Source organism: Penaeus japonicus, unplaced genomic scaffold (genome assembly GCF_977035675.1).
Source record: "Penaeus japonicus unplaced genomic scaffold, GWHDUDI00000001_assembly GWHDUDI00000009, whole genome shotgun sequence".
Lineage (NCBI taxonomy): Eukaryota > Metazoa > Arthropoda > Malacostraca > Decapoda > Penaeidae > Penaeus > Penaeus japonicus.
In genome coordinates, this window is record NW_028234411.1 from 11,030,129 (window position 1) to 11,044,537 (window position 14,409).

Genomic DNA, 14,409 nt, shown 5'->3' on the forward strand with positions numbered 1-14,409 from the left:
ATTTATTTTCAGGTTAAAACTCGACATTCCTCATCTTTACACCGAACGACTGTTTAATTAAAATCTACGTATCATGTGTTTTGTATCTAGTATTACAGATGAATAGAGAGCTTGTTCAATATATTTTTTCCATAAAAAATATACGATCGAAAGTAAAATCGTACGTGGTAACTCTTGTCAGCTGTTTCTCATCAGCTGATCGATATAAACAACAACCAAGTCCGCCGAGCGGCGAGTTGATGAGGTTGTCTGCCATAAAATCCACCCTGAATCGTGCACGCAATATTGTCATAGCATGAATCCATGTAATGTCGTCATCAGGAAGATCCTACTAAGTCACAGGAGGCTATTTTTAGATGGGGGACTTTTGGGGAGGAGATCTGCGTTGTACTCAAACGGTGGTAGAGCTGTTGGTGCCCCAGTCTTGGCATCGGGTCACCACACTGTACCCTGCTTCACCTCGCACTTCACTAGGTTAGTGCATGACACGTACTGATGTAAATCTCACTGCGTAGATCCGTTAACAGTAAATATGCAGTTTGTTACAGCTTGTTAGTTTTTCTTCAGTTTTATTCAATCTATTTCTCCAAATGAGAATGTTAAAAATGTAATCTTGGAAATCAGGTTTACCGGATATTCACTGCAGTGTAAGGATTGGACGGGAAAAGTAAACAGAATACAAGGATTAACACTGGAAGTCTTGTTTTTCTTGTTACCCATAAATTTTGATACTTTGGCCTTCATTTTTTCCAGGTTATTTGAAAGAGAGAGTCAGTACAAATTGCCCATTTTGAACAAACCGTACAGTGTAGAATACATTATTAATAATGTCTGAATATAATTTGATATTGATATGAAAAAAGTAAATATCTAGAAAAAATGAAAAGATACACAAAGGAAGTGACTGTCAAGAATACATAGAAGTCCCCTAATGCTATTATGTTAAAAATAATTATGATAATAAGGAAATAGAGAAATCTGATAAAATAGAGGTAGTGTAATAATTGCTTATCAATGTCAACAAACATGTTTATGTTGCTAAGCCTCTTTACTTTACAGTCTAGCAAAGGCAAACATATACTCTGCCAAGAGAAAACTTGTTAGCCTCCCTGTTGACTTATCATTTAATGAGGAACCAGTCCAATGTTTAACAAAGGAATGTATAAAGATTTGAAAATATTTTTTACTAGAAGTTTGAGTCTTGCAGTAACTATAATAACTTTTTCCAGAACATAACAATGGACACATAAGCCATTGAATCACAACAGAAAATTATATATATATATATTTTTTTTCTTTTTTGTTTTTGTTTAGAGGGTACCTGTGTCAACTAAATATCCCAGTCACTGGCAAATGAATATTGAGTGACTGATGTGAATGGATAAATGTAAGGTTATGATGACTTGTTGTCTTGAATGGCTGTCACACCTCCAAACTAATAGTTGTACTTCATTTCCATGGTTTTTCTTAGCATATCTGGAATGAACAGAAAAAGGGATTCTCTTTAGAATGCCTATGGCTGTGTGTGTGAGTGTGAGCACTTGTGTAAGATGTTAGGTTCAGCAAGGATGTCACTCATGTTCAATCTGTGTAGTAGGACAATGTTTATCTTATTAAAAGAGGAACATGATCCCTTATTAGATAAGGCTTCAAGACAGTGGGTAAGAAATTACATTCTAGTTTTCCCTAACACTAAAAGATGAGCAGGGTTCTATAGAGTTTTGTATATTTTTCATAGGCCTGAATTTGTTTCTTCTGTCATTCCACTTCAGACAATCCAAAGTTTTTTTTACCAAAGTGTTTTGGTAAAGCCTGCACTGCTATTCCCACAGATAACCTTAATGCATGTATTGATACATTTCATACTGTCTCTTTTTGTGGCATTAGAATGATTTAGTTGATCCTAATATTCTCAAGATCTCTTGTAGCTTTCAAAGCAAGAATGTTTCCAGGTTAGTGAAAAGAAAGTAGAATAGTTAACTATTTATTTTGACATGCCATTTTTGCTATTCCGTAATCTTGAAGCCAAGTTTTGATATTCTTTGTTAGAATTCCTGCTATTAGAGATAGATATAAAAATTTTAGAAGGAAAGTTTTTCTAATATCCTTCTTTTACATAGTTTATTGTGGCTGCCAGGAGTGTTGCATCGCATTTGAAAAATCTTAAAAATTCAAGCTGACACTAACCTCTCAAAAATCCAACTCTGCAAAAGATATATCCATGGAACCTTTTCCTCATCGTCAGGACTTCCCAAAACAAGCTCTTTTATATTGTTTGCCATAAAGTAAATGTAACTTCAAGATGCTGTAGTTATTTTGATTACATTATTTATATTTGATAATGATCATAACAAACATAATTACTATAATTGCCATATTATGAAACAAAATGGGTTACACCTAAAATCCAAAACCTAGATAGTACCACTTTCTCCTAGCGCCAGCAGGAGAGAAAGCCTTGAATGGCACCTATCCGTGTTCTCTAGCAAGCGCCATCTTTAGAGAGCGATGGCACACAGCAAATTAGAGACCTCTTGCTCTAAAGTATCAGCAATGAAGGATGTGTAGGCACAATGAGAAGAGAAGGTAACTCAAACCATGCCCAGTGTCTACAATGTGCCCCTGTGACAGGAGGGCTGCCTTGTACTGTGGCACTCACAGTCATAAACACAGGTTTCCATCCTCTTCCCTACCTCTGCATGTTATCTTCATTGTGGATGGTTATATTTTTCGTATTCATTCACTACAGTATATGAATACGAAAAAAAATGAAGTTCTTTTTTGTCCTCCAAGAAAACAGCAATACTTCTTTCACACTGAGTATAAAAAATAATGAGCTAATACAGACCCTGTCAACTGCAACATTGATAGAGCCTGTCATATGACACATAAAAGTCACTCAATATAATAGAACACAATAAATTGACCAACACATAAATGGCTCTTGTTTTACAATGAGTGACTGAAATAGAGCAGGAAAAGTTAAGGTATGTTGTGTGAAGCTCTCTTGTTCTGAAATAAAACCCATCTTGGAGACTGGGCAAGCAAATATATCCTTGTCTGCAATGAGATAACAAAAGATGTAAACTCAAGATAAGTATATGTGTAGGTTCTTTTTGTGCGCTGACTCCACTTTTTCTTTTCAAAGAGTTTTCCACAAATTGCCTTGGACAATAGAAATACCTTTACTTTACATCAATCTCCAAACATGCTTATAGTTTCCTTGCCCACAAAATATGTGAGAACTAATTTATGTAGATACTAGTCGTAAAGAAAAGTTGCAAATATTATCAGAAGATAATATACAAAAAAATGTTATGATACTTTAGTTATGTACCTAAATGCAGTGCCATAGATATGATACAGATTTTTAAAACATGAATGATTGTAAAATTAAAGGTTCCTGCAGAAGGCTTTTCCGAAATAGAGGTTCCTTTTAAAAATCTTGATGTTTTCCTGCATGCAGTTTTGCATGCGGTTCTGTGTATATGAAATGCATGTGCATGATCAAATTTATAGTGCTTTGGGTTGATCTTTGAATATTCTAATTAATTTGAAGACATTATCTTTTTTACTTTTCCTTTTATGGATATTTAAAAATTTAATATAGTTTTTTCCTTTGTTTTCCTAATTAGTTGTATGTTTGTAAAGGCAGATCAGTTATATGGTTATGTAACCCCCCCTTGTTTTCCCATGTCTAGTCAATTTTTGTATTTCCTTTATATTTTTCAAATAGATGAAAAAAAAAGTTTTGACATGCTCCAACATTTACCCAGATTTTAGAAAAAGATTATGGTACTGTTTTTTTTCAAAACTCTATGACTAAATTTCCACATCAAAGGAGCTTTGAGATATGGTTTGACACTATAGACATTAATGCGACTTTAAATACACTGGTAGATAAACAAAATCATATCAATATTGTCATTGTGTTTATAATATTATGTTGATATTATTTTTGCTACATCTATCAGAATTATTTATTTATGTTATTATTGATGTTATTATAATTAGTATTGTTCTCATTATTAATGGCAATCTAATTGTTTTTGTTATTATATTTTTATCATTATTATTATTATTGATTTTATTTTGTATTGTTTATATTAATAATAAGAGATCATTATTATCATTGTTGTTATTATTGATATTATTATTATTATTATTATTATTATTGTTATTATTGATATTATTATTATCATTATTATTATTATAGCTGTGATTTTCTTATTGTTATTATTATTATTATTATTATTAACATTATTATCATTATCATCATCATCATTACCATTACTACTAGTAGTAGTAGTACTATTTATAGTTATTATTATTATTGATGATATTATATGTATTTTTAACATTATTGTTTCATCATCATCATCATAAAAATCATTATCATGGTTATAGTCATTTTTATTATTGTTTTTATCATTAAAATGATGATGAATATTATAATCATCATTATTATTGATATTAATAATGTTCTTGTTGTTATTATTATTGCTATTATTAATAAATCATTACTGTTATCATCATTATTGATTTTCATATTATGATCATAATATTTATTATCATTTTTATTATTAATATCATCATCATCATTGTTTTTGTTTTTACCTTTATTATTATTATTATTATTATTATTATTATTATTATTATTGTTAGCATTATTAGCATTAGCATTAACTTTATTATTATGATAATTATAGCTACTGATGTTGATATTACCTTTATTTTAACTATCATTCTTGTGAAGGAATAATGATATTAATGGTAGTGACAAAGTTCATGTATTCATCGCTATTGAGACTAATACTAGTAATAGTTTTAGTGTTATCTTATTATCTTTATTATAATGAATATTATTTTTATTGTTAATATTATTATTATCATTATCATTATTATTATCATCATCATCATCATCATCATCACCATGACCACCTTTATCATCACCATCATCATCATCATCATCACCACCACCACCACCATCATCATCATTACCATTATCATCACCACCACCATCATCATCATCATCATCATCATCATCATCATCATTGAAAATGTTATTATTACTGTTGTTATTGTTGATATAGTTATTATTTTATAAGTATTTTTTTTTATATTATTATTATTATTATTATTAATAAATGTCAATCAACCTTTATAAATAACACATGTAAAGGAAGTAAATTTTTACTCTCTCAGATTACTACACAATAAGCATGACACAGATGCATCAATGTTAATCAGTGACATTTACCTTTCAGATGCTGTAGACCCATAAATCCCAGCAGAATGAGTGCCCCAATTCCAATAGTTCGGAAGGGTATCACCCTCGCCCCATTCTCCTTGGCTTCCTTCAGTTGTTCTGCCGATCGTCCCTTCACTCCATCCCCTCTCCCTTCACCCATGCCCTCTCCCCCATCTTCTCCTCCCGCCCCAAACTCTCCTTCAGGTCTCTTGCAGGCAACGAAAGACACTTTACACCGCGCCGTGTCCAAACGCGGATCGAAGAATAGCGTCCTGACCATTGATGTGAGTTTTGTGAGCTTCTTAGTCATTTTCGGAAGTTTGTATCATTGAGAAGAATTTTTAGAAAGAGTTGTGCATTGTTATTTTTATGTTTATTTGTTTTTGGTTCATCAATTATTTTGACATGATATTTAAAGCAGTCTGCATTTTAACTTTTTTACAGGAAGACATGCGTGAAATGTGCTACTTTTACTCCCAGCTTGGGTCAGATGAACGCTCAGATTTTCTGATCTATATGGCAACATCACTTTCTATAGATCACAATAATATTCAGGAACTGATTCAGCAACGTCCACAGGCAAGGTTTTAATGTTGCTGTATTTTATGGTTAGTGATATATGGATTATTCTTGTATTTACTATAGTAATGGTATTGTCATTTTATTACTGTGAATGAGCTTATCATTTGATATTTGTAAAAATTAGTAACTCTTGGAAGACAGTAATACATTTTTAGATTTGTTAATACTTAATATAGGAAGAAACCAGTGATGCTGACCTGGACGCCCATTTAATGCGTTGGGAGGACCGACTTAGGCAAGCTCTGCAGCCACCTCATCATTGGGTGGCATCACAAGTGTCAAGGCTCTCGGGAGGTGTCAAGTTCCTTGTTGATATGCGTCAAGATTTGCTTGTAAGATGCTTTCATTGTATTGCTGATCTTTGGGAATTTACAGATATATTTTCATCATGTAAAGAAACAGACTAGTTTCCTCCAGATTCTATTATTTTTACATATGTTATTGTTTCTCTCAGCTAACATTATTTTTTTCATATATTTAATGAGAATAGAAGATTTATTATTTATTTTATTATTATTTTTATTTTATTTTGCTTACCATGTTCCCTGTTGTCAAATGATCACTTTCTCCCATTCTTTATTTTACCTCGTAATGAGCGGCAGTGTGTAAGCTTTCTTAATTTCAGACAACACTCTACACTTCATCCTCTGACCCTACTCACTCAGCTGCTCTTAAGACTCTAGATTCAACACTGCGAGAATTGCTTTCTCTTTGGTTCACAGTTGGCCTTCTAAATGTTCAGCGCATCACTTGGGAGTCCTCCTGTAATATGTTGCAAAAGGTGAGTGATATGGCTTGTATGAAATGTTTCATATTTCACAATTTATTCTTCAAAGAACAATTTACTGAGAAAGCCTGTCAGTCAAGATCGCAGGTTAGCAGTTCATGAATGTAAATGTTAATTGTACAAAAATGTATCCAGATTCGAACTTTATTATTTGATCAACTTTGTCTTTTGACAGAAAAGCAGTTGTGTGATAGTTTTGATTGTATTTTACCATTACTTTAAGTGTCAAGTATAGTTTTATTTTTCCTATTTAAGTATTGTTTCATACATTAATGTGTAGGGTAGTGTGTATCAGGGATGTGGTTGTCATCGCGTTTGATATTTAGGTTCAAGGTAAATTTCTTATTGTTTAGTAATAGTATAAGTATATGCAGTTGATTTATTATTTATTAAACAAAGCGCTGAATCTCAATATTTTGCTGACATTTTTATTGTCCAGGTCTCTGAGTATGAAGCTGTACATCCTGTCCGTAATTGGACAGATCTGAAACGTCGTGTTGGACCATATCGCAGGTGTTTCATATTCACCCATTCCTGCATGCCTAATGAGCCTCTGGTTGTCCTTCATATCTTCTTAACTAATGAGATATCAAATACAATGGCAAAAATATTGAAGAGCTCAAGAGCCCCTTCTTATGGTAAGTTTTATACTGAAATAGTGTAATGCTTATAAAATTTGATTAGCTGTGAAATAAATATGGAGCATCACTCACATACAACCACTGTGTATTTTGAAGATTCTTGAAAAGTAATCTTGAAAGTGTAAATTATAATCTTGTTTAAATAAAATGATATTGGGAAAATATCCAATTCAGATATGAGTGGGCCAAAGTGCACCTAGAAAATGATGAAGATTTTTTATTATTTCTGTTATTGATAGATGAAAATGGAGAGCTCATATGAGTTGTAGGGGCGGTATATTGTGATATTGAAAACTGGTCCTTCAATGTATATCACAGGATAGCACAATCTCATATCCTGGAGCAGGGAAATGATTATTCTACATTGGAAGCTACAGATACATGTAATATTGCCATCAATATATGGTTGTATTAAGAAACATAGTAATGATACTGGACTTTTAGTTTTCACTTCATATCAGTTTCACTTTTCTTCTTTGATGTTGTGCATGGAACTTCAAATGAAGATACATATATTTGTACTCTCAACAGATGAAGGTAGCTTAAACAAAGACTCTGAGGATTCTTCGACTATCAGTACTGCCATTTTTTACTCAATAACATCAACGCAGAAAGGTTTACAGGTAAGCTATGGATATAATTTTATAGGTAATTTTTTTTGGCACAGTTTTCTTTTCATAGTTTATAGAGGATAAACTTTTTGAAAATTTTGTTTCAATGTTTGAAACTAAACTGTAAGAATTTAAGTAAATTTGATTTAAATGAACAGAAGTATATGCTTGTAATCATTTATATTCTTTAGGACTAATAAGGTTCTTTTGTTTATGATATCAGGGCATTGAATTGGGCAATTATCTCATTAAGAGAGTTGTGCGGGAACTGAAGGCAGAGTTTCCAAACATGACACAGTTCTCCAGTTTGTCACCAATACCAGGTTTTGTTAAATGGCTAACTGGGATGATGGCTCGAGCACAAAGAGGTATGGCTGTATGTTCTTCAATTTAGATATTGATATTCTTAAAATATGGATTTCATTAAGTCAGTTTAACTAAATCTGATTAAAAAAAAAAAAAGTTTAGGAATTCAGATATTAATTGCTTTTCACAATTTCCCATGGACTTCTGTAACTGATTTTTTTTCATACATTTTAGATGAACTGAGCATATTTACTGCAACAGAAGTAAATGCTTTGCAACTGCACCTGGATGTAAGTTCAGCATCTCAGGTATATGACCGATTGCGCAAATTATTCACAACGAATGGCTGGGTAGAAGAACCTGATTTGGTGAATTGCTTGGAAACACCTTTAATGAGACTCTGTGCATATTATCTTTATAATGAGAAGAGACGAGGGTATGCTCTAGATAGTGTAGGTAAGTGGAATGGGATCTGAGTAAAGATAGATTTTTTTTTTTTGTGTGTGTGTGTGTGTGTGTGTGTGTGTGTGTGTGTGTGTGTGTGTGTGTGTGTGTGTGTGTGTGTGTGTGTGTGTGTGTGTGTGTGTGTGTGTGTGTGTGTGTGTGTGTGTGTGTGTGTATGTGTATGTGTATGTGTATGTATATGTGTATGTGTATGTGTGTATATAAATATATATGTGTATGTATGTATATATATATATATATATATATATATATATATATATATGTGTAAACATATTTATTTACTTATCTATATACAGTGTACAGAAATATATAGAATATAGATATAAAGTTTGCATGATGAATATATATGTTACAAATACAAATTATTCAAAATACTGTAGATTTCTGATGTTGTAAATAAATTTAATGAACATTTTGAACATTTGATGCTTGTATGATAATTGCTAAATCACAGAATTAACTAGATATCATAAAGCAAATATGTTCCTGTGAGACCAATGAAAATATTCACTGATTTTCAGCCAATTTCCATCTGAAAAATGGGGCAGTTATGTGGCGAATCAATTGGCTTGCTGACCGTTCTCCTCGTGGCCTGGCCAACTCTTGTGGTATTATGGTCAATTACAGGTAAAGCTCCGACTTTTGTATTCTAACTTTATCATATATGCTTATATTATCACCCTTTGTATTTGAATTAGAATGAGATGAATAGGAACAGTCAAGTAGAATCTGTTCAGGAAGAGCTTCTATATGTTCGTGGCATCCTGCCTCCAGGCTAGTGTATTGCACATTTCTTTCTGTTGTGTTTTATTTGTCTTAATTTTCTTAAGTATATCCCAAACTCAACACTACCAATGCAGTGTGATATGCATACTTATGCCAGAGTGCAAGCCAAAGCCTGCTGGTCTGCTGCATTTATTTATTTTATTATTATTTTTTTTTTTCCCAGAAAAGGAATGCTAGCATAATTTAGATAAGATTTTTCAAGTTTTAATATGCTCTTTATATTTTTCCAGTAAGAATTGATATTACTACAAAATTTTCTAATGATATTTTCTAGATTAAAAACAAATGAATATTATAGCACAGATAAACTGCCAGTCTACCACTTCAGATAGTCTGAGTAGATATGTAATATGGTATTCAAACAACATTCAGTGTGTATAGCATCCCCATTTCCCAGAATGTATTGTAAACATGAGTGTACATTCTCTTAGGTACATAACGAGTATAGTGTTAGAATAGCTATTTATAATATACAAGTGTAACTGAGTCACATTACAATAAAAGGTGCATTCTTGCTAACATATTTGTTTACTTGTAGGTATTTTCTTGAAGACTGCGAGACCAACAGCAGAACATATTTGGAGACCTTAAAAATCCACACAACAGATAATGTCATGTTCCTGTCCAAGACAGCAGCAGACCTCATGAAGCCAAGCCCTGTGAGTCCAGCTAAGTCACCCCCTATCATGCCGTGTAGTCCACCTCCAGTCATAACCATCACACCTGAATCCAAGATTTGATGGAAATGATAAAATGTTCTGACTCACTTGCCCTTTATTTCAAGAAATTTATTTATAATGCTTCATGTGTGGTTACTCATTAATAACAATGTCTCCAAATCAAGATGCAAGGAACCAGTGTCAAAACCAGAATGAACAGCATCCAGGGTGAAATATGATATAATATACTAAGCCTATAATTGGCTATAGGGATGTCCTTGTTCATTCCATATCTAGGTGTGACAATTATAGGGGTACATTCTTTGTATTTAAAGGAGCCGCTTCCAATCATGCATGTGTTCTAGAAGAATGAGAGCTTGTATGTATGAGCACTGCAGTAGAGGGATATGTTTGGGATTTACATGTATGAGATATGTGTGATGCATATTTTATGTAATGTAGATACTCTTGCTTGTCAGTGTCGAAGTATTTCTGTATGCTATTCAGTGGATGAACAAAATGAGAATTTTGGATAACTCTAAGCAAATTTCATTTCCATTTCTATACTGTATACAGAATGATCATTCACTATCAGCAAATTCCATTGAATAACTTTAATAAATACTTTGAGCCTTAAAACACTCACTGAATCAACCTTTCAAATGCTTGCAATTAATAACCAGAACTTGTATGTGGCATCATTGATGTATGGATGTTGTCTTGTAAAAGCTGAATCATTATTTTGAGTCTATGCACCATAGAGTTTTATGTTAGTATTGTGTTAACTGCATGATTGGATGTTATACATGTGTCTTTTGTTATTTATATAATATTTGCAGTATACAATGTTGTGTCCATTGGTTTGCTTTTGGTCTTATTTGTTTTTGTATAGAGTTTTCAGTTTTAGTTGTATTTTTGATAGACATACCTAGAATTGTGGTAATCATATATTATATACAGTTTTGTTATAAACTGGGAATTGCTTATTTACAGGTGTTTTTGAAGCATGTAGAAGTGAATGGCTGAATGGGTTATATGCTGCTAACCATTCAGTATGGTCTTCTTTGATTTTGTTATGTCAGTTCTAAAATAGGGAGCTTCAGATTAGCATTGTTGTATTTGTATAGAATGTGAAGGGTTTGAGCAGAGGTCGACAGTTGGGTTTTAATGATATCCCATGTTGTATTAAAAAGGGTATATTGATGGATAAAGAAACAAAACAACAAACTAGTGAGATAGTCTTGATTCCTAGTCAATGCTTAAAGTTGTATTCAAGACATTATAACTTGGATGGGCTTCACTACCCCTAGAAACCCTTAAAATACCCTAGATGCTGTAATTTACCAGTATTTACAAACCCCAGAGTCAACTTCGAAGACTAGGGTGCCAAGTCCTCTCTCAATTTGCATGTTTTATATGAGTAAGGTACTTGGGGAAAAAATGTCTTATATATTTGATTTATAGATAAAATATGCACCCAAATCCCCACAGTAGGAAAATGTCAGTAATTTTTTTTTTAGTATTTATACTATTAGTGGGAAGTGCTTATCTTATGTTTAAATTTAATGGTGCTTTATGTGTGAATGACTCTGCAAACATTTATGAATGCCTTGTTTTCTATCTGTGATGAAAATGCTCATGGTATGTAAGGATTTGAATGGCATATTTAGTAATATATCTTACCTTCCATGTGGTTTTGTTGTTTGCCATGCATGGAATTTGTTGTGGTTTGAAACTATTATGAGGTAAAATAACCATCGATAGACCAGTCAGAATTTATCTTGATTAAATCCTTATTATGAGACCTGGATTGGTAAGGTAAGACTTGTTTTATAGTATCAAAAAATAATGTGGGGAATGATGTTTTCTTAATCTAAAAACGGGTAGCAGACCATTACACTGGAAGTCTTGGTGACCATGTCTGCATGCTATAGGAACCAACAAGATTGTGCCTTTGCAGAAAAGATTTCGCAATACTAGTATCATTAAATTCATTGGCAATGGACATATGATTTTGCTTGTGCAACTAAGATTTTTTTGCTTCACACATAATAGTGTGACAGAGTCATCAGTATGGTGTACTTTCATCCAAAATGATGATGGGATTTTCCTGTACTGCTTTTGGAGTGAATGTAAACATTCAGTGTTTATATTATTTTCATCTCATGGCATGCAGCCTTTTCTATAAAGGTTGCATTTCAAGGTGACAACCTCTCTACATGCTACTTAATTACAGGGATGATTGGAATATTTTGTATTTCATACTCATCTGCCAGGCATTTAGCCTGGTAACATGAATATTGTCTTGATCCCTCCAGAACAGTTGTTTTGCACATCTTCCTGTACTGGAACCTAGGAAGAATTATATTATGCGGTATGCTACGTTGGAAGAGGTGAGCCATATGCGTTGATCACTGACTCTCCTTACATGAGGTAATACTGCCTTGAACAAACTTGTGAGGCAGATTATTTTAATTAATGTCTTGAAAAAGTGATAATATGGCAAGGGATCAAAGATGTGTTAGAGGGTCTTAAGCTGGCATTATGCTGTTCAGTCAGCATGCTAGTCAAGGAATGTAGGGTAAGGAAGAAGAAATTGAGTTGTACATGAAAATACACCCTAGCTCTAAGGCAAAGGCACAGATTTTGAGTTATTTAAAGTTTTATTGTTAAGTAGAGATGTCTCTTTTCGTAGATATAGATATATATGTGGCATCTCGTGTCAATTTTTATCAGTCATTTAAAGCAAATTGTTTTCGCTGATTAAGTACTTTGCATCAAATTATTAGTCAGTTTCCTTGAAGTGATATGTAACAATTTTAGCAATGATGTTGATTGATTACGTTAAGAGAACATGTTGTAGTTTATTGTTTTAACTTCAAGTAGATGTATTCTTATGAAATGAAATTAGGATTTCATTGAATGCTTAATGTTGGGTAGTAATGCTTTTAAATAGATGACATTTGATAACTAGTGTAATGCTAAGCTAAGTAAATGTAAAAGGCTGTAAGTAGTATTTCTGCACAAGAATGTGTAAATATATTCAGTTAACAATATGTGACTTTACAATACTGCAGTGTATGAAAGTGAAATGATTAAATATATATAGGAGGGGTTAATGCAAAGCATAAAGAAGCAGGTTTCAAATCCAAGTTGAAAAAGTATTTCAAAGTCTTGGTTAAGATTACTTTTACTTCCTCCAAAAATATTACATGGAAAGATGGGCAATTTCTTAATGCACAGCTAATAGTAGATTTAGTACCGTATAAACCCTAATAGAAACTTGAATGACACTTGCACAAAATAGCTGTAAACGTTGGCTGTGTTTTATATACATAAAGTAAAGTCCATTGTATTGTGTGCTTAGATGCTGCATTACCAATTACTGAAGCCTTTAACCCAGTGCATTTGTTTGTGAACAAGCATTATGTGCATGTCTGTTTATTTAGTATCAGAAGCACTATATTAGATAACTCTTTGATTTTGGAGGAGTCCCAGATTCATTGGAAATAAGAGAAAACACATGTAGAATACAGACAAAAGTGTCATACAATGGTTTAAGAAAATCCCACCATGTGTTATCTTTCACTTCCAAAACAGTCTCTGACTTTTCAGAATTATTTTGAAATCCTTAGTAAAACATATTTTACATGCTTTGCTACCTGTATTAGATGTTATTCAAGGAATATATTGTAGAACCATATTGGAAATGACAATTTTACTTGAGAGTAGATTGGAATCACTGGTAAAAATCAACTCTTTGTCTATTATTGTGTTGTGTTTGTCAGAGTTTTTTTTATATATGCAGATTTGATTGGCTGATTAAGGTACATAAAATCGTTTCTAATAGACAGACAGAATTACTTGTATCATATTACACATATATGCAACAATGCAAGAGATATTTTTTTATTATTCATCATACATGGGAATCGTTTGTAATGAATGTAGGATTTTATTATTATATGATGTAAAGTAATTGTTGATTATTATATTTTGGTATTTTGCGTATTCGAGATGTAAATAATGTAGGTAATCATGGACTTTGTTACACATTCTCAGGTGACAAATAAAGGAGTTGAAAGTTAAATGTTTTAATGAGATGCAATACCTTTTCAAATCTGGTAATTATTTTTTTAACACATCATTTTTCACAAGTAACATGGATTTGTATGAGGAGACTGCAAAATGAAAAAAAATTAGATTCAAAGGAATTTTGATGAATTGAATGCTAATTATCACAGTTGATGTAAAAAAAAAGAAATTAAATGATACACTGTTGTTTTATTATTTTAGTACCTGGTATAGTCTCATCTTATAT

At 32.3% G+C, this 14,409-nt stretch overlaps 1 protein-coding gene across 2 annotated transcripts; it reads left to right on the top strand.

Moving 5' to 3' along the window:
* Positions 1 to 83: 83 nt before the first annotated feature.
* On the top strand, positions 84 to 14,178 carry LOC122259083 (malonyl-CoA decarboxylase, mitochondrial). 2 transcript variants are annotated; one of them, XM_043025625.2, is made up of 11 exons: positions 84 to 244; positions 5,268 to 5,535; positions 5,696 to 5,830; positions 6,010 to 6,165; positions 6,459 to 6,614; positions 7,060 to 7,258; positions 7,793 to 7,884; positions 8,096 to 8,240; positions 8,413 to 8,634; positions 9,165 to 9,270; positions 9,968 to 14,178. In XM_043025625.2, exons 1-11 carry the CDS (start codon positions 99 to 101, stop codon positions 10,167 to 10,169), a joined length of 1,827 nt encoding a protein of 608 aa, XP_042881559.2. In that variant the 5' UTR covers positions 84 to 98; the 3' UTR covers positions 10,170 to 14,178. The 2 variants fall into 2 exon arrangements, with proteins under 2 accessions (XP_042881559.2, XP_042881549.1); XM_043025615.2 differs by having other exon boundaries at positions 118 to 474.
* The last annotated feature ends 231 nt before the right edge of the window (positions 14,179 to 14,409 follow it).

Bases quoted from the DNA above. Each gene is read 5' to 3' on its own strand.
- LOC122259083 (XM_043025615.2), top strand. From the start codon at position 296: ATGAATCCATGTAATGTCGTCATCAGGAAGATCCTACTAAGTCACAGG. The intron at 5,831-6,009 runs GCAAGGTTTTAA...TACTTAATATAG, and splicing joins TGATTCAGCAACGTCCACAG to GAAGAAACCAGTGATGCTGA. The intron at 8,635-9,164 runs GTAAGTGGAATG...ACTGATTTTCAG, and splicing joins GTATGCTCTAGATAGTGTAG to CCAATTTCCATCTGAAAAAT.